Source organism: Sipha flava, unplaced genomic scaffold (genome assembly GCF_003268045.1).
Source record: "Sipha flava isolate LNK unplaced genomic scaffold, YSA_version1 100_pilon_pilon, whole genome shotgun sequence".
NCBI classification, from domain to species: domain Eukaryota; kingdom Metazoa; phylum Arthropoda; class Insecta; order Hemiptera; family Aphididae; genus Sipha; species Sipha flava.
In genome coordinates, this window is record NW_020271714.1 from 112,609 (window position 1) to 135,454 (window position 22,846).

At 32.2% G+C, this 22,846-nt stretch overlaps 1 protein-coding gene across 1 annotated transcript; it reads left to right on the top strand.

Annotated features, from left to right (window-relative positions):
- Positions 1-284: 284 nt before the first annotated feature.
- On the top strand, positions 285-20,593 carry LOC112679359 (nose resistant to fluoxetine protein 6-like). Its single transcript, XM_025549137.1, has 15 exons — positions 285-1,398; positions 10,673-10,845; positions 12,532-12,710; positions 12,792-12,967; positions 13,029-13,076; positions 13,142-13,309; positions 13,369-13,462; positions 13,568-13,696; positions 13,780-13,945; positions 14,014-14,093; positions 14,161-14,256; positions 14,329-14,458; positions 14,528-14,702; positions 15,237-15,379; positions 20,432-20,593. Exons 1-15 carry the CDS (start codon positions 657-659, stop codon positions 20,552-20,554), a joined length of 2,622 nt encoding a protein of 873 aa, XP_025404922.1. The 5' UTR covers positions 285-656; the 3' UTR covers positions 20,555-20,593.
- The last annotated feature ends 2,253 nt before the right edge of the window (positions 20,594-22,846 follow it).

A 22,846-nucleotide genomic window follows, 5' to 3' on the forward strand; every position in this document is an offset into this window, starting at 1 on the left:
ACTTCGGCGCTCCGCCGTTGAACTCCGATCGAAGGGTCATAATTATGCGTAGAAATAATGAAATTATGGAACACGAGTGGGATAAAGAAGAACGGAGAGGGGATTGGAGTCGGACGGGTAAGGGAAAACCGAGTTTTGAAAAACCAGATCCCACCAACGATATAGGCAAATACCGTTGGGTTTCCCACCGGCCTGACGGAACGAGACCTCGGACAAAAAAACCACCTCCGTCGCCGCCTCAAGAGTTGGTCCGTATTTTGTACGTGACGCGATCGATCGGTACCGAAACGGGTTTCAGTTTACCGGCATATCCGACGCTGAACAGTCGTCGTCGTTGTAGCGCGCGCGAGTTCACGACCGACTACTACAACACGACATTATTATAATATTGCATTGTACTTGCATTGTATACGTAAACATCGTGTTTGGTTGTAGCTCAACAGATTGTACGATAAACCCGATTTAACGAGTGCTTCCTCTCCTCTTCCGATCAATAAAATAACCTGCAGTGATTGCAGTACACACATAAGTGTCGCGTTAACAGTCCGGGAACACTCCGTTTGTGTCCGGTGCATTGCGTACGAGTGTCGTCAAGAGTCTCGTATTATATTATCGGTGTATCGAAATATAAACGAGAGCACGACGAGAGAGCTACGATGAAAAAATCGCTCTGCTGTTGGCTTGTGGTCGCGGTGCTGGTGCTGCGCCCGTCTGGGTCCTCATCGACCGACGGCGGCGGCGCTGCAATCGTAACGGCTAACAGCTCGGAACCGCTCCGGCTGCAACTGCACCAAAACTCTACCACCACAGCCGCTTCGTCCTCCGGAGACGGATTGTCCACTACCTCGAGCCCGAGCCACTCAGATTCCAGAGCCGACGCGCAGGTCGCTGACTCGGGCGAACTCGATTACCGCGAAGACGGCGGTGGAGGTGACCGATCCACGCTCGCGCGCGACAGCAGCCGCGTGGCCGAACTCTACGAGGATCTGGAAGACTCGGTGATATTCGAAGACTCCGAGGGCCACGGCAGCAGTAGCAGCGGTGGCGGTGGTCGGTTGATCGACGAGCAGCTACATCTAACCACCGGCACCGGTGGCCTGGTACCAGCCGCTTCCGGTTCCGTCGAGGAGTACGATGCCGGAACGGACGAAGACGCGTCGGCGGCCAGCACCAGCACTGTCGTGGTACAGCGGTCCGTCAAGTATCCCGAGTATGTGCGCTCGTCCAGCTACCGCAGGGCTGGATGGCCCGGTGGCAACGTGACACGGCCCGAGGAGCTGTTTCGGTTCTGGGACCCTTACGAGTGGACGCCCACCGCCAGGATTTCGGCGCAGTGTGTGGACCACATGGAACAATACCAGGCGGCCCTGCGAAACGGAAAGATGTGGGCGTTTAAAAGTAAGTCTAGTTATCACTCGTCGGTTGTTTGCGATTTAACTGAAATGTCTGTCACGTTTTATAACGAACTTTATGTCGGAACTTACTGAAACGCTCTACAACGAGAGTATATAGTCCAGGAGTTTTCGAGGCATTTCATGAACAGTTCACGCAAAACGATTTAAAAGAAATTTACTGGTATGATCGAAGTCATTTATTCATATGTAAATCGAAAACGATGAAACACACATTAAAAATCCGCACATACGGATCTACTAAGCTATGTCTATACTGATTATCCTTTGCTCTGATCCATGACCAGACATCGAAAAAACCGTTTTTGAATCTTACCAAAAGTTCGTAAAAACTCAAAGGATCTGAAAGGAAAAACCCGATGTAATTTAGTATTTTGAAAAAAATAATTTCGGATTACATGAACCGAGAACTTAACAATTTAATTTAATTTTTACTAACCATTATTTCGCAAAATTCAATCAATTTGAAAATAAAAAATATAAAAATTACTCGTAAAGACAGTATAAGACAGTCAAAATCGAATCTAAAATTGAGGTTTTTTTTATAAATTAAATCGTTTTACTGTTCATTCGATGGAAAAAATTATTTAGAATTTAAAGATACTCATTTAAAATATGCCGGGCTTCCAGTTAATATATATACACTATATTATAAGCATTGTTGTCCGATGTTCGTTTGAGGTAGTTCGTTTAGTGAACAAAATATTTCAGTATAATTTGTAACTATATCAGTGAGAAATAAAATTGAGTTAATTATTATTACTAATTTTTTGTATATGCCACCGAAAAAGATGATAATTATAATTAACTGTATATTATAGTTAATTTGACCTTACGATCCAGACTCAGACATTTCCTATAGATGTTGTCCGGCAATTCAAACGATTTGTTTTCCTTAAACGTAATCTGAAAGCATCCATCAAACTCCGTGAACTGTATGTCTAGGACATCAAAGGTCATGTTTGGTTTTTTTTTTTACCAAAACTCCTTCAACTGTGTCCTGTGCTCAATATCATTCGTCAAATCCTGTTTTTGTATAATTGGTGTTTTTATGATTTTACGATTTAATGGTTCATGGAATAAAACACTAATACTGTTGTATGAACGTGAAAACATTACCAAATAATACAGAGAAATTATTGTTGCTTGATTGCGCTCTGAAAATCAATTAATTAGTTGAGTAAACATATACAGTACTTATCGAATATAATATAGAAGTGAATGGAAAAAAAATGACAAATGGATTTTAAAAAATATATTAAATTTACAGCTAATGGAAAATAGATTAAATTCCGTATAAAGGAAATAATTCGTTTGATAATTTTACTACAACTTATTTATTTCACTCGAAATTCCATCAATGAATGGCTATTGGCTGCTAACTAAATTGTTTTTACATATTGTGTGAATATGAATAAAAACAATAAATTATGATTTAAGATTCACGTTTGGGGTATTTATAAAATTTTTTAAAAACTACTTATAAATAATTCAATTTAATTTAAACAAACAAATTTTAATTCCTCAGAGTAGATAAATTAATTAATCAGTAAAAATGCAGTAAAAATATTCTAGACATATATCTACACATTTAATTTATGTAATTACAAGTCTTACACATAATATTCAGTAAAATTATTCGGTGAATTTAACTAAAGATGTTATACTTGTAAATAATTTAAACGTCCGGTTAGAGTACATTTGTGTATATATATATATATGTATGTATTTATGTATATAAATTTATATTTTAGGCAATCATTTTTATTAACTCATAAGCTTTTTGTCACAATTATCAAACTAGAGCAACAGTATTATAAATCGATTTTAAACAGATATTACATGTACATTACTAATAAAATATTTATGTGTCTTATATACCTAATAGCTATTATATGGGTCGACGTCCATTGTGACCGTTTACACACAATAATATAATAGTTATATCATATTAAAAAAATAATGGATTATACAATCGTCATTCATCACCCATCTATTGTAGACGTGATTTATAACTATAGTATAGTATAGGTAAAGTTTCTAATTTATCGTTTGCACTACAGATCGAACAACCAAAATTGCACTGTTGCTTTCGTTGAGGGACTGAAAAAATTTAAAATTAAAAGCAACCGATATTTAATGAAAGCCACTCACCAATAGTCGAAAAACAATCACATACGTGTGACATGTTTCACAAAGGTACATAGTAATTCAATTTGGTATCCCCTTGGCCAAATCCGTGGTTAAGAAATCGATCGAAAGTGTAGCTAATTAACAAGGACCCCGTTTCAAATGGCGCGTGTCACCACGGTCAGTGCGTGTGTGTTCGATCCAAATCGAACGCGATTCGACATACAAATATGATAGGATTTACATATATATATATATATTCAAATTCATACATCTAAAGATATTTTTTTGCTCTTATTCGAGCCAAAATGAACTGCGAAAAAAAATATGTAACTACTTCGTCTACATTTGTTGTGTAATCCGCCAGTAGTATTAACCAAAATATCGGATAAAAACAAAATTAGGTACACAGTACATGAGCAAACAAGTTATTTTGTACAAATTTTCTAATAATTAATAATAGTATAATATTTGCTTTCATGACCGTGAGAATAGACATTTATCATTTTTTGGTTGAATAAACCAAATTATGTGTATCTAATCGAGTATTGTGGATACAATGAACTCGAATCTATTAAGAGGTTAAGATTCACTAACATTAGTTTCTATAGGTGTAATGATAATATTGTGTGTAACATGTACAAAACAATTACACACACATAAAATTATTCGCTTATGAATAAAGTCATGAAGTTGCCAGGTTGTATTATAGATACACACCTACTGGAGAGTATCGGAAGAGACAAAATCGAGTTGATAATTATGAGAAGAAAATTGAATCTAAAATAAGATGAGACAACTTCGAACGCGAACTAAAGTTTTTGATGAAAATTTCAATTCGAAATTCTTCACCCAAAACATACTCATATATCTTGAACAAGACATTTTATCGAATTCAATATTGATAGTAATCAAAAACTATGTTCAGTAGTTAATATTGCAATAATGCGTTATCGCCATACCGCGGTCGATAAACAAATTTTCATAATCTCGACGAAGACAATTTTTCAGTACCTCAGTATTTTATTTAAAGAAACGAGTACTTTTTTATTGCTATTGATGTGCATCGCCTAGAACTTCAACAAATTATCATCCAATAATTCAAGAACTTGAATCGATACAATATACGTCATGTTTAACTTATCCAGTCGGATATGCGAAGTTTGCGTCGAATAAGTTTTCTACGAGAAGATTTTTTCAGTATTTTTTCAGATCACTATTCATATTCAAATTAATAAAACGTATTAAAACGTATATTACATATACATAAACACACCTCCATATAAGTTTCACATCTCCATTAAACATGTGCCAGTGTACCGACAATACGTATAAACTAATATATACGGCCTGAAAAGTGTACATCTTTGATCCAATATTTATGGTGAAACTTGTGATTTATTCGAATACAAACAACATAGGAGTGCGCACGGGGCGAGCCTCGACTTAACCGGAATTTTTTTGGGAGGATAGTAAAATTCAAACTAACCATAGTAAAATGTCTATATATATTTTATGTATATATATATATTATGTCTATATGTTCGTGGAAATCAATTAATTGTATTTATATCATTTGATTTTAAAAAATTTAAAGTTTTACATTTAACTTCAAAAATACATATCAAAAATTAGCAATATAATACTTGATTTTATGTATAAATATAAATACTACATTGTTTTTAATTTACAACAGAATTTACTATGTTGAAGTGTTAGAAAAAATTTAGGAGCACTGTCTAAGTAATGTGGCACTAATTGTATCCAGACTTGACCGGAAGTTGAAGTCTGCGCACGCCTAAGACAAGCAATACAATTAATTGTGTACTTTGGCGACGATTAATAATGAAATTGATTTACATTTCTGGGACACATATTATAATGAAAAAAAAATCCAACACTATTTGAGTAAATGAGGAAGGCCAACATTTTCTGAAACAAAAAAAATTCCAGAAAAATAGTTTAGTTCTCATCAAATTAAACGCATTATAAATTCTAAAATTTAAGAATATATAACATTCAGAAAGTTATCTAAGAAACATCAGACCTAATGTATCCAAGGCCGAATTAAGCAGGGGTCTAGCCAGGGCGGTAGTCCTGGGGCCCTCTCAAGTACTCGAGTAGCGTAGTGAGCAGCTTTGTAAAGCATGTTTTGTCAAAAGGGTCATATAAAATTTCAGCCCCGGGATCCAATAGGTGCTTAATCCGGTCTTAAATGAATCCACTTAGCAGTATGTCGAAATAATGTTTATACTTTATTTGGATAAATGTTTGCTAAAATGAGCACATTAACTATATTAGGTGAAGTGCAGTGGCTCAACTAGGATCTTGGGGCCCCAGCAAGGAAATGATAAGTTTGTGGTTTATAACTGTAAAATAAAAATAATTTACTATACATTTATTAATAAAAATGAATTAACTATTTAAATATTTATAGTAATTTTTCTTTTCAGTACTGACTACTAACTACTTACATATAATTAACGTGCTACTCAATTATTTCGCGTTAAACATACCCTACAAGTTATCGCCATCCATCCCGGTTGTTGCACCACTGGTGAAGTGGTAATAATTATTATACAATTAAATTCAGTCGATAAGATACAGGAAATGTATAACTGTAGTAGCCACTTCATGAAATTAATCTTTTCATGAAAATTTGACCATTTCATGAAATGGAAACAGATTTTTTACACTTCGCGAAATTCGAAAATATTTCACGAAATGATCACTCCAATTAAGTACTTATTTATGACTTCTACAACTTATTCTACCCATTTAAATTTAACTTAAATTATTATGCATAGTAATATAGTATATTTATATCAGATAATTAATTAATAATATTATAATTATTTTTTATTTATTAGAGCAGGATAATGAATTGTGACAACGGCTATTACATTTTAAGTTACTTTTAAAATAAACACATATTTTATATTTTGGTTTCACTAGCACTTTTACACAAACAACTTTTGAACCCTTAACCTCCAGATACAACTTGGACAGTTTCACGCAAGGTTAATAATTTTTTTAGTCAACTTGTTCAGCTAAAATTTGCAGTGACATGCTGCATATTTTCAGAATTAAATAATATTTTAATAAAACTATGTGTAGTTCCAACTTGGTACATCTCATTATTTCTTCAATAATGACAACAATCATGCGAGCAGGGACCGATTATTACCCTCTATTAACTTTTGGAACAGAAATTGTTATGCAGTCATTTATTTTGAACTCTAGAATTACAATATTGCTAACCTATATTAAAAACAAAAATTTAATTATTTATTTAATTTATTATTTATAATACATTTTTACTTATATTTAAATGCCTGTAACATTTTTGGCAACTTTTTCTTGATCTGCATGCCCATCTTTACGTTCCTCATATATTGTTTTATTTGTTTTACACAAATCACAAACTTCTTCTGTGGATTCGCTATTTATTACATATTTTGCAATATAAAATATCTTGTTCTAGGTTTTTCTCTTCATACTGGCTGTACATGTCTTCAAGGTCCATTTTAAGATTTAGATGTATGAAATATGTTGTAGAAGTCATAAATAAATACTAAATAAATACTTGAAATCACTAATAATGAATTTAATCAAACTTGAAGTGTGCGATAAATGTTGTATTTCAGTACACAAAGTGAACGACCACATAATAAAAAAAAATTACAGGATGTTATATTGGAGTGACCATTTCGTAAAATATTTTCGAATTTCACGAAGTGTAAAAAATCTGTTTCCGTTTCATGAAAAAATTAATTTCACGAAGTGGCTACGACATAACCATCGATGTTTATTCTGCAGGTCATAATACCCCAAAAGCGCCCCATACTTGTACATCATTTAGTATAAACAATGAAATTATGGTGGTTATGTTACGTCGTATTATAATAATAATGCAATATATTTTCGGACCTCACTCGGAACTACCTACTACTACTATGTCCAACTACTGGACGTTCACACGACCTTCAACTTGACTGCATTATTGCGCAATAAAAACAGAAGAATGTATTGGATTCTAATACTGATGATATGAAACTTAAATAATAAATAGCTTAATCAATAGGTATTAAAATGTACCGTTTCAACGTAGTTTTACTTTCGAAAAAAAAGTGGAAATTCAATACTTTTTGATCGTTAAATAACATCAAAATAATTGTATCGATTTATATTATATTACATCATTGTATTTAAAATGTAAAATTTAAATATGAAATATTTGCTTAAACCAAGATTAGTGAACCTTTTCCTGCAATTAATAGTTATACTCTAAATAATATTATATATCCTACTAAATATATATATATGTATACGTTGATACCAATAAAAATAATTAACTATCAAGAGCTAAGACACAATTAAAATAGCTCATTCGAGTAAAACAATTTCAAAATCTCAAGACTAGCAAATTTAAAACTCAATTAAAAACTAAATTTCTTACTAATTTATACACGAGAAACATCCATATCGTATTGATTGATTTATTATTATTTATTATTAGTCGATCTTCTTCTTCTTCCTTGTAATCGACCATTGAAATCATACATTCGAACATATTTAATGTGATTTCCCCTATTCATCACCAAAACATGCCAATCAATATTTGGAACCACTATTCGAACATCTTTCCTGACTTCGTCTTAGTCGTGGTCACCCAAGATTTCTTTCTTGCGGAGTTTTTTTTTGTCTAAACCTGCTCTTGATAATCTCCTAGAATGTCTTCTGCTCATGCCTTAATTCTATTTAACATACATTTGGATAAAACTTTATAATTAATGCTTAATAAAGCGATGCCTCTATAATTATTACATAACTGATTATTGTCTTTTTTACGTATATCATATATTAGCGTTGTTTTTCATTCCTTTGGAATTACTTCATTTTTCCAAATTTCTTTTATAGATAGTCGAGTAAACCGTTTCCTATACCTTTAAATAATTATCCAGAAATACCATCTTCTCCAGATACCTTATGGTTTCGGCTACAACTCGTTTGCGCAAAAATGTACAACTCGATTACGCACATATATTTTGGCTACCTGTGATGAAAATCCTTAGTGTCAGAACTCATTTGCTTATTATCGTTGATTATTATACTCCTCGTGATTATGATAGTAGGTTACTTTTATTATTTTGTTTGAGTAATTAACAATAACACTCGCAGGACATTTTTTCTTAGTGCATCTAAAATTTGAACATCCACTCATTAAAACACGGTATTTACTAAATTTATAATTATCAATATTAAAACATTGTTTTCCTCACCGAGATTCCAAATTATTAGAAATTTATACGTCATATTAAAGTTTACGTCGTCAACACACTAGTCACCACTGTACCGTCCATATCCATAGTCCATACCTACTGAAACTTTACGTGTCATGTGTGTGAATGTGTCGTTGTGTGCAAACGAGTTATTTATTTTCAGGTAAACGACTGATTTCGTCGTGCGCAAACGAATTGTTGATTTTCAGGTAAAAAATTTTGAATGTATGCAAACGAGTTTCTTATTCGTCCCTCAATTTCCTCCTCACATGGTGGCAAGCAGATTGTATTATTAATTTCCATATTAAATGGGAATAAACTATCTGATACATTAGAGTTCAATTATTAGTCTATCGAATTATTCTAAATTATTAATAATAAATGACACTTACGTTTATAGTAATATTTTTTTGAAGCCAAAAACTACATGAATGTGAATTTTAAATCAATTCCCAGGAAAAAAAATTTCTGAGTTACATCTCCCTCCGACTTTTTTAATAATTTTATTTTATTTTATCTTATTTCGGCGATCCCTTTCAGCACTAATGAAAGATGATTACGTGGTTACCCACAAGCCATACCTAAAAAATAAATAATTTAAAACCGATATAGTACCTAGTGATACACAAGAATATTTCATGGTTACAAAACGATCGAAAATGTAAGGATGCGTTTGTGTCTGATGTGAATATCGTAAATAATTTATGTATATTAACGATTGCGTATCCTAAGCTTCGAAAAACCGCTTTACAATATTTTCAACAACTTATTTATGGGAAAAACATTTTTCGAACAACTCTAAATTAAAAAAAAAAAAAAAACAGTCAGAAGGATTCAACTAAGGATAAACATGTGACTTTGAGCAGTATTACCAGATAAGATATTCTCTTTGTTCGTAAAAGAAATGGCAAGACCAAAATTCACGTTAAATTATTTAATAATTTTTAATACATTTTTTCATAATACTACAATATACATATTTGTAATATTAATTTGCGTTAGTAAACATAAAACTTCAACTTAAAATCTAAACACAACAAACATTATTAAGGAATTTTATTTTCCTTTTTATTGTTAATAAATTGTATTAAAAACCTTGTTCTTGTTTATTTAAAAAAAGTTATAACAACCAACGAATCACCGCTCACCATAACTAGTTTTTTAGGTATTTATTCCTAAGTTATATTTATTTAATTTATAACATGACATACATAAATTATAAATTAGATATTAAACATATGTACATCTATATCTGTACGATACCTGAAACAGCAGCACTTAAATAATATATTAATAATAGGTAAGTTAAACTTTAAATACGTGACTGTAGAAATGTATTCGTAAATACTACTAGCGAATACATCATGATTATATTATTTGTTTTTCTCGAGTCCATTGAAATTTAAGTATAAGATTACAAAAACAATTATTAATAGTATGATCCAAGCTACAAGTCATTCAAGTATAACCAACAATAAACAACCATTGCATATTATTATATTATACAAATTATATTATTATTACTGAAATAATGATTGTATCTAGTAATATCTAATAATAATCTAGTATCTAGTATCAATGTTTATATAATACTATTAAATCGACTAAGCAATGTCACGAGCAATTAATTATTGCTTAAATGTTTATACTTTTTAATCAATCGATATCAATCAATCAAATTTAAAAATCACTTGAAATATGAGTTATCATACGATTTAAAACTATTTATCTATTTTTAACACACTTTTTATTTTACTCTATTGTTTATTTACGTAGCTTAAAATTATATTGAAATTGTTTAAATCCTATATTAGTATTTTAAATATATATTTTTTTTTATATATATAGTGTCAGATGCTAGTGGACATTACAGCAGTGGTTATTTCTGGGGTAATACGTTTTGGCTAGGATCAAAAAGTCTGTGCAACGAACTATCAGAATACGAAAAAGAATTACCCTTTAAACTTGGATTCAATATAATAAAAACATACATCGCCTTGCAAGCTCCAATCAATTATACGGTAAATATGAATATACCTTGTTTCATGTTACACAAACATATCTTATATTTACAACAAAAACAAGAACATTAGTAATTTTACTCTCTATATAAATCACACGACTTACTGATTAACTGTACAATTTAATTTTCTGTCCTAAAATTTACTTAAACCCTTTTTTTTAAATTTATATTCATTGTTCTTAAAAAACTGAACAAAATCAAGGTATCATAATATTTTAGGCAACTTTTATACAGCAAAGCTCAAAAAAATTAAAATTTACATTAAGAGTGAGATTTAATAAACCAATTATTACTGTTTAACTACATATTTATGTAATATTTATTCAAATTATTTTTCAATAATTATTTGCATATGCCTCCAGCCTAATTATGGCTATTATTTATAATTTTAGACTTTGAGAGTTATTCATAATTTCAATAAATCAATAAAATCCGAAAAAAATAATATCACATACAACGCAAAAAGTACAAGCATTCCCTGAGCTACTAAAATAAATCATTTTGAAATAACTTATTACCAGAGTTGGAATTTTATAGCACTTAAAATTGCATAAATATGCTCTATAATATTACCTTAAAAATTACTAAATAAGCTCTAAAAATATGCAATGAAAACAACAAAAAAAAAAGAAAATTTATTATTTAATAATTTTATACGAGCACACGAGACGAATGTGGACTATGTAAAGCGAATTCTACACTCGTTCGTTGATAATCGGCTATTAGTAGATTTAGTAGAAATCGACAAAAAATCCAACAAAATCAACAAATAACAAAAATTAGAACCAAATAACTAAAATGAAATTATAGTATTATATTATACTTACCTATCTATTATCGCTGTAATTGTACAGAGTCAGCGTAATCGGTCTATTTACTTAATCTATACATTTATAATTTAATTTAAAATTTTGAATCTTGAAAATTCGATCAACAAAAATCAAAAAACACGTTTACCAAAATACAATTTCATAAAATATGCCCAATTTTGATTAAAACACAGGTAAAATGCAAAAAGTCTCAAAAAATCCAAAAAAATCACTATAAACTAAAAAACGCAAAATATACAAAAAAAGCAAAATAAAATTTTTTATTTGAGTTCTCTGTATCATGAAACACATTTTTAGCTTACTCTGCTATTTTTTAAGCATCTCATAAGAAATATGCAAATGCTATAAAATCCCAACCCTGCTTATTACCAATAATAATAATTTGTACATGTATCTACTATCATTGGCATCTATAACGTTGAGAAATAAGAAGCATATCCCCTCCTTTAAGATTTTTAACTTTTTAATAGTAATTTTTTAGAATTATTTTGAATGATATTGTAGAATATAAAACATTAAAGTTTTAAAATGAGAAAATTAATTACAAAAAAAATCACGTTTTTGATTTTTAAGTTGCCTTTGTCCATCTGCCACAGAGTTTGTTAAGGTTTCTATTTCAAAAGCTAATAAATACTGTTGTTAACTTCTTCGGGGGCGAGATAACGTCAAAAATTAAGCCACCAGACCGGGAATCGAACCCGAGTCTCTCACTTGTCGGGCGATACCACTAAGCTAACCGACCGTATATATATACCGATATATATCTAAGATGTTATCTACCCCCCCCCCAACCCAGTTAACGGGAGTTTACACTATGTATACAATTTACTTTTGTATTTGATGCATATACCCAGGAAAGATATCAGCACTTAGGCTTATGTATGCCTTACTCGTGTACGAAAGCAGATGTGGACGAGATGATCAGCCAGTCGCTGCATCAAGACATTCCAGAAAGAGACGTCAAAGTTGCTAAAGTAAAATCACCACATGAATCTTATGATTTGTTTAACGATAGAATTTTCTGGCTACTCATGTGAGTATAATCAATTTTTAATAAAATCTCGGCTAAGTCGTCAATCATAATACATTCGAACGGTTATATTTTTGTTTTTAGAATAATATCTGCTACAACAACAGTGTTCCTGATTTTGGGTACAGCCTTGGACATGTACCTGGAAAAAAATAAGCATGAAAAAATGAATGGGTACATGTTTGACAATTACAGATACGCCGTCAGTAGCGCAAAGTTGCAACCACTTTCTACACATTCCAAAATTGACATAGAATCAGGTACATTTTAAATTTAACCACGATTTACCTTTATATTTTAACGTGTTTCAATGTTAATTAGAATCTTCAAAGAGCTCAGAGTCATTATCAAAACCCCACAACTACACTTGTAAGTGTATCAAAAGTTCAAATCCAATAATAACGAATTGTTACGATTTTCAATCGCATTTTCAGGTACGGCTGTTAATATGTTGCTAGCATTTTCGGTGCTAAGAAATCTGAAACAGATATGCGATAAGACAATCGGCGAAGACACAATATCCACGGTACACGGGCTCCGATCACTAAGTATGATGTGGATTGTTTTGGGTCACGTGTGCATTGTGTCCTTCAAATACTCCGGTAATTATTGATTGTTACGATTAGCGATAGTACGATATTTCTAATCATATAGGTTTCAGACAATATGGAATTCCGTACGATGGCAGAACGTCATATATTATTTCAACTGATCAACAAAGCGACTTTTTCGGTCGACACTTTCTTCTTCATCAGGTAACATCTATGCAACAATACTATCAATAATGTATACCTACCTATACAACTATTGATTTTGTCAATATTTTATGGTACGAATGAACTGTTTTTTTAATTTTCAAGCGGACTTTTGGTTTCGTTCCTCTATTTCCGGACCACGGCTAAAGTTGACGTCAACAAGTTGACCAAAACCACCGGTTTCTTGTCAAATTTCATCGAATTTTTAGGATTGTTGATTTATCGATTTTGCAGGTTTATAATGCACACCATAACAATATATAATCTAATCCAATTACGTTTTTCCAAAATAATCAAATGTCCGAATATTTACATAGACTCACCGCGCCGTATTTCTTCGCTTTGGGCGTCGTACAGTTGACAATGACATGGTTTCATTATAACTCAGTATTCGACCCTCCGACTAACGACCATATAAATTGCCCGAAATATTGGTGGAGAAATCTATTATACATAAATACGCTGTTTCCCGTTCAAGACATGGTGAGTGAAACACATCATTTTATACATGAAATCTGTGAATATTAACGTGTAATAATCGTTATTAACAGTGCATGCTCTGGAGTTGGTACTTAGCAGACGACACCCAATTCTACATACTTGGAGTCATTCTTCTCATATTGTCCGCTCGGTAAGAAATCAAACACGAAGAGAAACAATCCAACAAACGTTATTCACATAAACTTGTCCTGTTCTAGGTATTTTAAATTAGCAGCTTCCACTTTAGTGTTTTGTACAGTCGTCTCATGGTTCACTACTGGTTACATAGCGTACACCAACAAACACATGCCAAAGTGAGTGCAATGATTTCTAAAGTATTAAATATTAATAAAAATAACGTGTTCGATTCAATTACTTATCGATAGTATCGACGATCCGTTGGCCCTGTTCGATAAGATTTACGACAAACCGTGGACAAGACTTGGTCCGTACTTTGTGGGCATGTCCATCGGCTGGTTACTATTTAAAACCGAGTGCAAAATCAAGATGAACACGGTAATTTGGACCAGAATCGAGAATGGAATATGTTTTTTTCTTCGGTTTGAACTTTGCGTTTTTTTTCAGCTGACAGTCGTTACAGGATGGACTGTATCTTCAGCTATGTTGACCAGTCTGATATTCAGTTTCCATCAAGTAGAACTACATCCAATTGTGGCCGCTGCATATTCCTCGTTGAGCCACACCTTGTGGGCTTTGTGTTTGTCGTGGACAGTGATCGCCTGTGCCACCGGACACGGAGGTAACTCTTGTTGTACCACGAATTATATTTATTGCTTGAATATTAATCTTGTGACAATACGCCAGTTTATTACGTTATACTCAATTATAAGTTCTTTTTTTTATAAATGGCTGTTATTATATAACAAGATTAATAAACTCAACAACTATTTTTTTACACGGATTTAGCAAATGGTCCTCGTTTGTATAGCTGTTGTTGAATAATATATTTTTAAAATCTGTATAATAATTAACCAATTACCCATCGATAAATATAAGCAATGACAATTTCCGACTAAAAACGATATTTTTCCAACATTTTTAACATGATTTTATGTAAATTTCTTAGGCACAATACTTTGTACTATAACTAACGGAAAAAGAAATTAATTTTAAATCCTGCGTAACTCTATCACTTAAGTTATGTTAGTGTCCCTAAAAATGTAGTCCAAGCTGAAACTATACATAAGTACAGTATTTAATTTTCATATTTATAATTTTATTACAAATACACCTATTAATACGTTTTAATCTCAACTAAATTTTGTGTGTACAGGTTACATGAACAAACTGCTATCGTGCAAATTCCTAATACCATTCAGTCGGACGACCTATTGCGCTTACCTCGTCCATCCGATCGTTATCAGATACGTAGTGATGAAACGCGACTCTCCGCTTCACCTGACCGTGGAGACTGTGGTACGTACTCTAAAATGGCCCAAAGGTGGTTTGAACATTTACACCTTACCGGGGCTAATTAATTTAAACTACCTACCTACAGAGAAAAAATTATTCTGACTTCGCTCGATTTCGTCATCGCTGTTTTAACGTTAAAACATTAATTGTTTAGCAATGAAACTACTGAACACTGAGCCACCCACCTAACCCAGAATGTTTTTACGAGGGCACCCCCCCCCCCCCCCCCCCACCCCCGATTTTTTTCTCCCGGGCCCCCCCCCCCCCCCGGGTAAAAGATGCTTACAAGCCACCCTTGTGACTATTATACAAACTATGTGTTATATTAAACAATTTTAACTGTAACACACTTATGCTTACTAAAACACTACTTTTTTTTCTACATTTTGTGATTCTAACATTATTTACTCTTTTGTGCATTATTCTAACTTGCCTATTAGTTATATCCAAGGCTCGGAACTTAAGGCATTTGCATATTTGTTTAGAAAGTGCATATTGTAATTCTGGTTCGATACAAAGTATTCAAGTACAACAATTTTTGTTGCACAATTTTGCATATTTCGTTATTTTTTTTTTTAGGAATTCACATAATGTATGTTTAAGAACTTTTATATGCATATTTCATAGTTTTAACGAAACATTTTTTTTTTACAAATTTAAAGTTCAACAGAAAATACTCGTATTAAATATATGACAATCGAAATTCTACATTTTATATTGTTTGATAAAATAATTAATTCATCAATAGTTATTTTGGTATTGCTCCCAATACATATTATAATCTTGAATGTACTGAGAAATCGTTATAGTGATCGCTGACCGGCCCGAATTTATTTTTATCTAAATTTAATAAGGTATTAATATTGTACCAAAATATAGTGGTCGTTATCAATATTTATACAATTATACTTAAGAATATCAAAGTTTGATGAAGATAGTTTGTATAACAGGAAGACCCAACAATAGACAAGTTTGCAATTTTTATTTTTTTTTTCCCGTATAATTTAAGTAAATTTTGTTTTATTCAATAAATTGTATATTTTTGCATATTTTCCAAATTCTTACTACATATTATACTGCACATTAGGCCCGTATTTAAAAATTTGGCACCCCTGGGCATATTACTATTTTTTTAGCCCCCCAAAAAAAAAAAATAATAATAATAATATAACATATTATTTCGTCCATAATCGAGATTCTTTAATATTAAAATATAATTTATAAATGAAAATCTTTTAATACTTTTTTTAATTAACAAATTAAACAATTTTTTTTTTTTTTATTAAAAGAATAATCACAATCTATACAAACATTTTATACAATAAGTATTTTTTTTGATGGAGAATAGCGTTGATATAACAGAGAGGGAGGGTACTCAGTAGTACCACCCGACAGATCAAGCAAGGAAATCTCTAGGTCAAGATCGTTTCAATCTTCTTTTAGGAGTATCGGGAATTGTTCAAGAAGATAGACGTTTAATTAATGGATTATTATTGTGATTTAGTTTAGAATGGAATGAGAGGAAGTGGGATTTAGTTAGCTGAGAAAGTGTGGGAACGTTTAAGTCATTATGAAGATTGGCGTTTTTTATATACCAAGAGGCAGAAACAATTTGACGGAGACATATAGATTGGAAGGCTTGTATAATTCGCAGGTTTGAGGGTTTCGCGGAGCCCCATATCTGGATGCCATATGCCCATACTGGTCTTAAAATATCTTTGTAGATTAACAATTTATTGCTGGTGTTTAGTTTGGAGCGGAGAAGTGGACGGAGCAAGTGAAGTCTAGAGTTTACAGATTTCTTTTTGTTTTTGAGATGTTGAGCCCAGGTGAGTCGTTTATCAAACGTTAGGCCCAGGTATTTGACTACAGGGGTTGTTGGAATTAAGTTATTATTAAATGAAACTGGAGGGCAGTCTCCAGGTCTTAGTGAAAAGGTAATAAAGGAAGATTTGGAGTCATTTATTTTTATTTTCCATTTTTTTGACCAGATCTGAATCATGTTTAGGTGATTTTGTAACCTAGCAAACACAGTTTGAGGGTTGTCATTTGAGGCCAGGATTATTGTGTCGTCGGCGTAAGTGCCTAATGATGTGTGTAGAGTTTTCGGAGTGTCATGTGCAAATATAGTATAAAGAAAATGCGCTATGTCGGATCCTTGGGGGACGCCAGCCAAAATAGGAAAGCTAGCCGAGTAGCTGTTGTTCACTCTAACTGAGAAGGTTCGATTTTCAAGATAAGACTTTATGATAAGGTAATATGGAGCAGAGAGAAAATTTTTAAGTTTATAGAGTAGGCCATCGTGCCACACTCTGTCAAAGGCTTGGACCACGTCCAGGACAGCAGCACAGTAGTGCTTGGATTCCATACTAGAAGATATTAAGTCGACAGTACGTAGGAGTTGGTGGGTGGTAGAGTATTTAGCCCTGAACCCGAATTGGTGATATGGAATGATGTTAGCATTGTCTGACAGTGGGAGAAGTCTTTTCAGAAGTATTTTTTCAAATATTTTTGAGAATGTAGGAAGGAGGCTTATTGGTCTATAAGAGGTGGGAAGTTGCGGTGACTTGTCGGGCTTAGAGATAAGAATTATATTTGAATGTTTCCAGGTGCTAGGGAAGTAGGATAGGCGAAGTAATGAGTTGAATATGAGGGTGAGAAAGAGGACAGCTTTGTTAGAGAGATTTTTGACTATGAAGTTACTGATCAAGTCGTGGCCTGGGGCTTTTTTAGATAGCAGTTTTTTTATAATGTGCATGACTTCAGCTGGGCTAGTGTGCTTAGCAGGGAGAGCCATAGGAAAGATGGAATTTAATGATTGCTCAATACGTATAAGTTGAGTTTGGTTCGGACAGATGTCATGTGGCTTGAAAACACTAGCAAGGTGGGATGCAAAAACTTTTGCTTTTTCGGTGTCTGTGGTGGCCCATGTGTTGTTGGAATTGCAAATTGGGGGAGATGGCTGCTTGTGATTTAGTAATTTTTTTGTAGCCTTCCACAATGAGGAATCTTTGGTTGAGAGGTTTTGAATGTAAGAATGATAACTTTCATTTGTGTGATTTTGGAAAGCTCTGCTTAGCTTATTTTTTAAGTAATTAAATCTGGCTTTGTCTATGGGATATTTAAATCTTTGCCATTGAGCTCTAGCTCTATGCTTTTCGGCTATTAAACTTTGGATGTGAGAAGGAATTTTCGAGTTTTTTTTGGGATGGAGGTTGTATTCTAAGGAGGCCATGGCAGCATCTTGGATTGTGGTGATTAAAAATTGAACGGCTTTGTCTATTTCTTGAGTATTTTTTAAGGAGATTTTAAGACAGTTTGAAACAGTTCATCTTTGATGAAGTTTGTATCGGTTGTTGGATGAAGGTTTCTAATAGCGACACGGTATGGTTTGTCTTCTTTTGCTTGGTAGGTAAAGTATTCAATTTTACTTTCATTTAGTAAGTGGATTATTTGACGATAGGAGCTGATTGAGGTAAGTGTAAGTTTCAAATGTTTCACAGTAGATTTGAACTCAAATTCATTTTCGCCAACAAATAGCGCAATTGATTTTGCGAACTCGTTGTATTCCAATGGTGAGGATATGAATATTGGTGGTGGAGGAGGAGGTGCATTATTTGTAGGCTCGTGGATCATTTCGTTGCTGTCATCAAATTCCGTGTTATTAAGTGGCTCGAAGCGATTTGGCGAGATAAAGGAGGATTTAGTTTCATTTGAAATTTTTGGCTCTTTAGTTGTAGGCGAATGGCCAGGCGAAGATAGGCGCTTGCTTTGTTTGGTCTGCCACGAGGTGGCACCAACTTCGTCACCTTCATTAGTTTTAAGAATGCATAGAGCTGATTTATCTGGTAGTTTATTATTGGATTTTACTGCGTTCGAAGTTGTCGGACGTAATATATTATTGTTCTGAACGGGTATGCGTAATGAGCTGTTGTTTTTATTTGAGGACTTCGACTTTGATTGCGTCGACATAGTCGACGCTGATGTAGATAACGGCACACGGTCTGTAATTTAATTACGTCGATAAGGCCGCTTAGATAGCGGACGGGCGGACATACGGCGCACTGCCGCCCGAATTAGATATAATTAAATTTGTCACCAGAATTGAGATTTTCGTTGGTCCACTGATCCGGCAAAAGAAGTAAACAGACGCAAGAAGGCGTTTAAGTTTGGGACGATTTTCGGTTTTTAAACGAAGAAAAACGAATGAGTTAAACGTGCGGAATAAGATAAAGTACGCGGAGCGACGAAATAGCGATGCTACTCGGACGACTGGCATGGTGTGACTTAAAATTAAACAAATTATAACATAATAAAACATACTATTTTCTTTTTTTTATTGTTTTATTTTATTTTTTTTCATTAGGTACATCATTTTTAAAATTAATTTTGCAAAAATATTTTGCGCCCCTGAGACTTGATGCTCCCGGACATGTGCCTACCCGTGCCACCTCTAAATACGGACCTGATTACCGTTATTATGAAATAATTGACTATTGACTATAGATTGACTATTGTCGATCGTTATCACATGATCATACAACACAAAATTTAGGGAAACTCGTCAATCATAATGTACCATTGTAAATAATATTATATCGATTACGTATATTTACTTATTTTTATTTACAAACACGCATTATTTTTACGAAGTATTGCCATCACGAAATTTCAAAAATTTGAATTTTAAGTACTAATACATTTTAGAACTTTGGAAAATTACAAATTATTACAAATTCACTTTTCTTAACAAAACATTTTTTTTCTAGCATATTTTAATCTTATTTTGAACTATTCATTTTTTTTTTTAAGTACAAAAGATAGGATAACTACGTTTGAAATTAATTATCCATTTATTTGGGGGGGTTGAACCCCCAAAACCCCTCCCTGCGTCTGCCAATGATGTATATACATGAGTATATTTGAGTACTTTTTAGCGCATAAATTCCGAGCCTTGGTTATGTCTATTATAATATTATTCGATACTGACCGATAATCTCATTAAGTCATGATTTAACAGCTGATACGAAAGGTTTTAACTATTGTGATTTCCAGGCTATTTTGTTTTTGGGACAAATCACGGTGTCTTACATTTTCGCGTTCATTCTATCGATCGCTTTCGAAGCACCGATCGTTTCATTGCTGAAACTCGTATCACCTACCAAACGAAACAACTGATCACTTCGGTTTTTCACATCATTAATTGACATCTACCTATTATTATTATTAAAATATTGTGTATCACTCGTCCGCCGACGTGATATGATTCAAGCACACGTTTTCGTCGTGTACGCAGATCCCCGATTTGCCTATGACGGTTCTTAATAGTATTCACCTATAGCGTGGCAAGAGTGCACTGTATTTATAAATTAATTTATAATAAATGTATATGTTAGTTATTTTTATAATTATTTAACATATAATATTATATTTTAATAATTGTTGTTCTATTTTATGATTTTTGTTTTACATACTTAATTATTTTGCGTACCTAAATGTTGTCACAACTTTTGAAGTATAACTATTACGTAATTACAAATTAAATTATCAATGATACCATTATAATCTTTTTGATTGTTGATATACTGTTTTGTCATAAATTAATTATTATTTAACACAGTATGTTAATAATTATGACCTACTGTTTCCTAAATAGTTAAGTATTGTTATATTTTCATTGTGTTATCTGTAAGTACCTATTAAAGGTTATTAAAAATATATGTAAAATAAAATCAAATATTTTTCATTCAATTTTTATGTTTTAAATGTTATGTTTACAACTGTTTATAACCTTCTATTACATTGTTTTTTAGATAAACGCTTTGAGCAAGATGGGCTATAACATTTCTTGCACATACATTTTTATATTTTTTATATATATAAATAAAACTTACGAAAAACATACAGGGCGAGATACCATGGTGCATGATGTTTGCTGATGATATAGTTTTGGTAGGAGAAAATCTGGAAGAAGTTAATAATAGATTCAATGAGTGGAGGAAAGAGATTGATAATTAATAAAAATAAAACAGAGTATATTAAATATCACTTTGGAGGAATATACCAAGAAGTTGAGGTTATGAGGAGACCATTGACAATAAGCGGTGATGTGATAAGTGAAATCGAAAACTTTAAATATTTATGATCATTAGTACAAAAGGACTGGGAATTCGCATGGATATAAAACATAGGATTGAGTACGGTTGGAAGAAATGGAGAAGCGTCTGGCATTTTATGTAAAAAGAGAATTCCGATGAGACTGAAAGGTAAATTTTACAGGAGTGTAGTGTGATCATCTATGCTATATGGTTCGGAATGTTGGGCGGTTGATAGGAGAATAGAACAGAGTATGAATGTTCCGGAAATAAGATGGATGAGTGGAGTGGCAAGAGAAGATAGAATAAGGAACGAATATGTGAGAGGTAGTATTGGTGTAGCCTCGATAGTGGACAAGATGCGAAAAAATATACTGATGTTTTAGGCATGTGATGAGGCGAGAGAAAACAAAAGCAATAAGTGTTTATGAAAATAAATGTTGAAGGGAAAAAGGATGAGAAAGACCATAAAAAGAGATTGGATAGGATTGAGAATGATATGAAGGCTATTAGTCTATGCGTAGGGGATGTAAAAAATTGAGACGAGTGGAGGTTAAGGACGGGGGTGGCCCCAAATAGTTGGGAGAAAAACGAAGAAGAAAAGGTTATGTATATATGTATATAATATATTGATATTGTGAAAACTGCGAATTTTTTAGTCAATTATTATTCTTCCACAATTTTAAATGCTAATAATTCCCACTAATTATTTTTTTTGGAACGTTTGAACTGTTCAAAATTTACATTAGTAAAAATCATAAATTATAAATGCAAATAAGTGCTTATCTTTTTTTTTTTATTTTACTGTATACATCTTCAAATTTTTTATACATTACTTATTGGTTTTTTCGATAAAGTAATGAATTCTTTACTATCTTTTAAGTTTTTAAATTAATTTTACTATTTTATTGATATACTGTTCATGATCTATAAAAAAAAAAAAATTGCAATGTAAAATTTTAAAATGACCTGTTGGAAACATTACACACATGAAAAATACTGAAATTATACCACAGATAAAAATGTAAAAACTATAACATTGGATATACAAATATACACAAGATATTTATAAATATTAATAATAGTAAATGCTATTTATAATTTCATTTATAATAAATTTATCGCAGACCAATGAATTAATTAAATGAGTTTGTGGCATGGGGTAAGAAATACAATTAATGATCTTAATATATTATGATTTATTTATTAATAGATATTTAAATGTGTGAATATTTATTTTTAAAAAAACACATAAAAAAGTTGAGCAACACTAATATTAGTAATAAAACAATTAAAAAGCATAATAAGACAATAACCTTTATTTATTATTTTAATTAATACTAAAATATTACTTCTGATACAAATTAAATCCTTT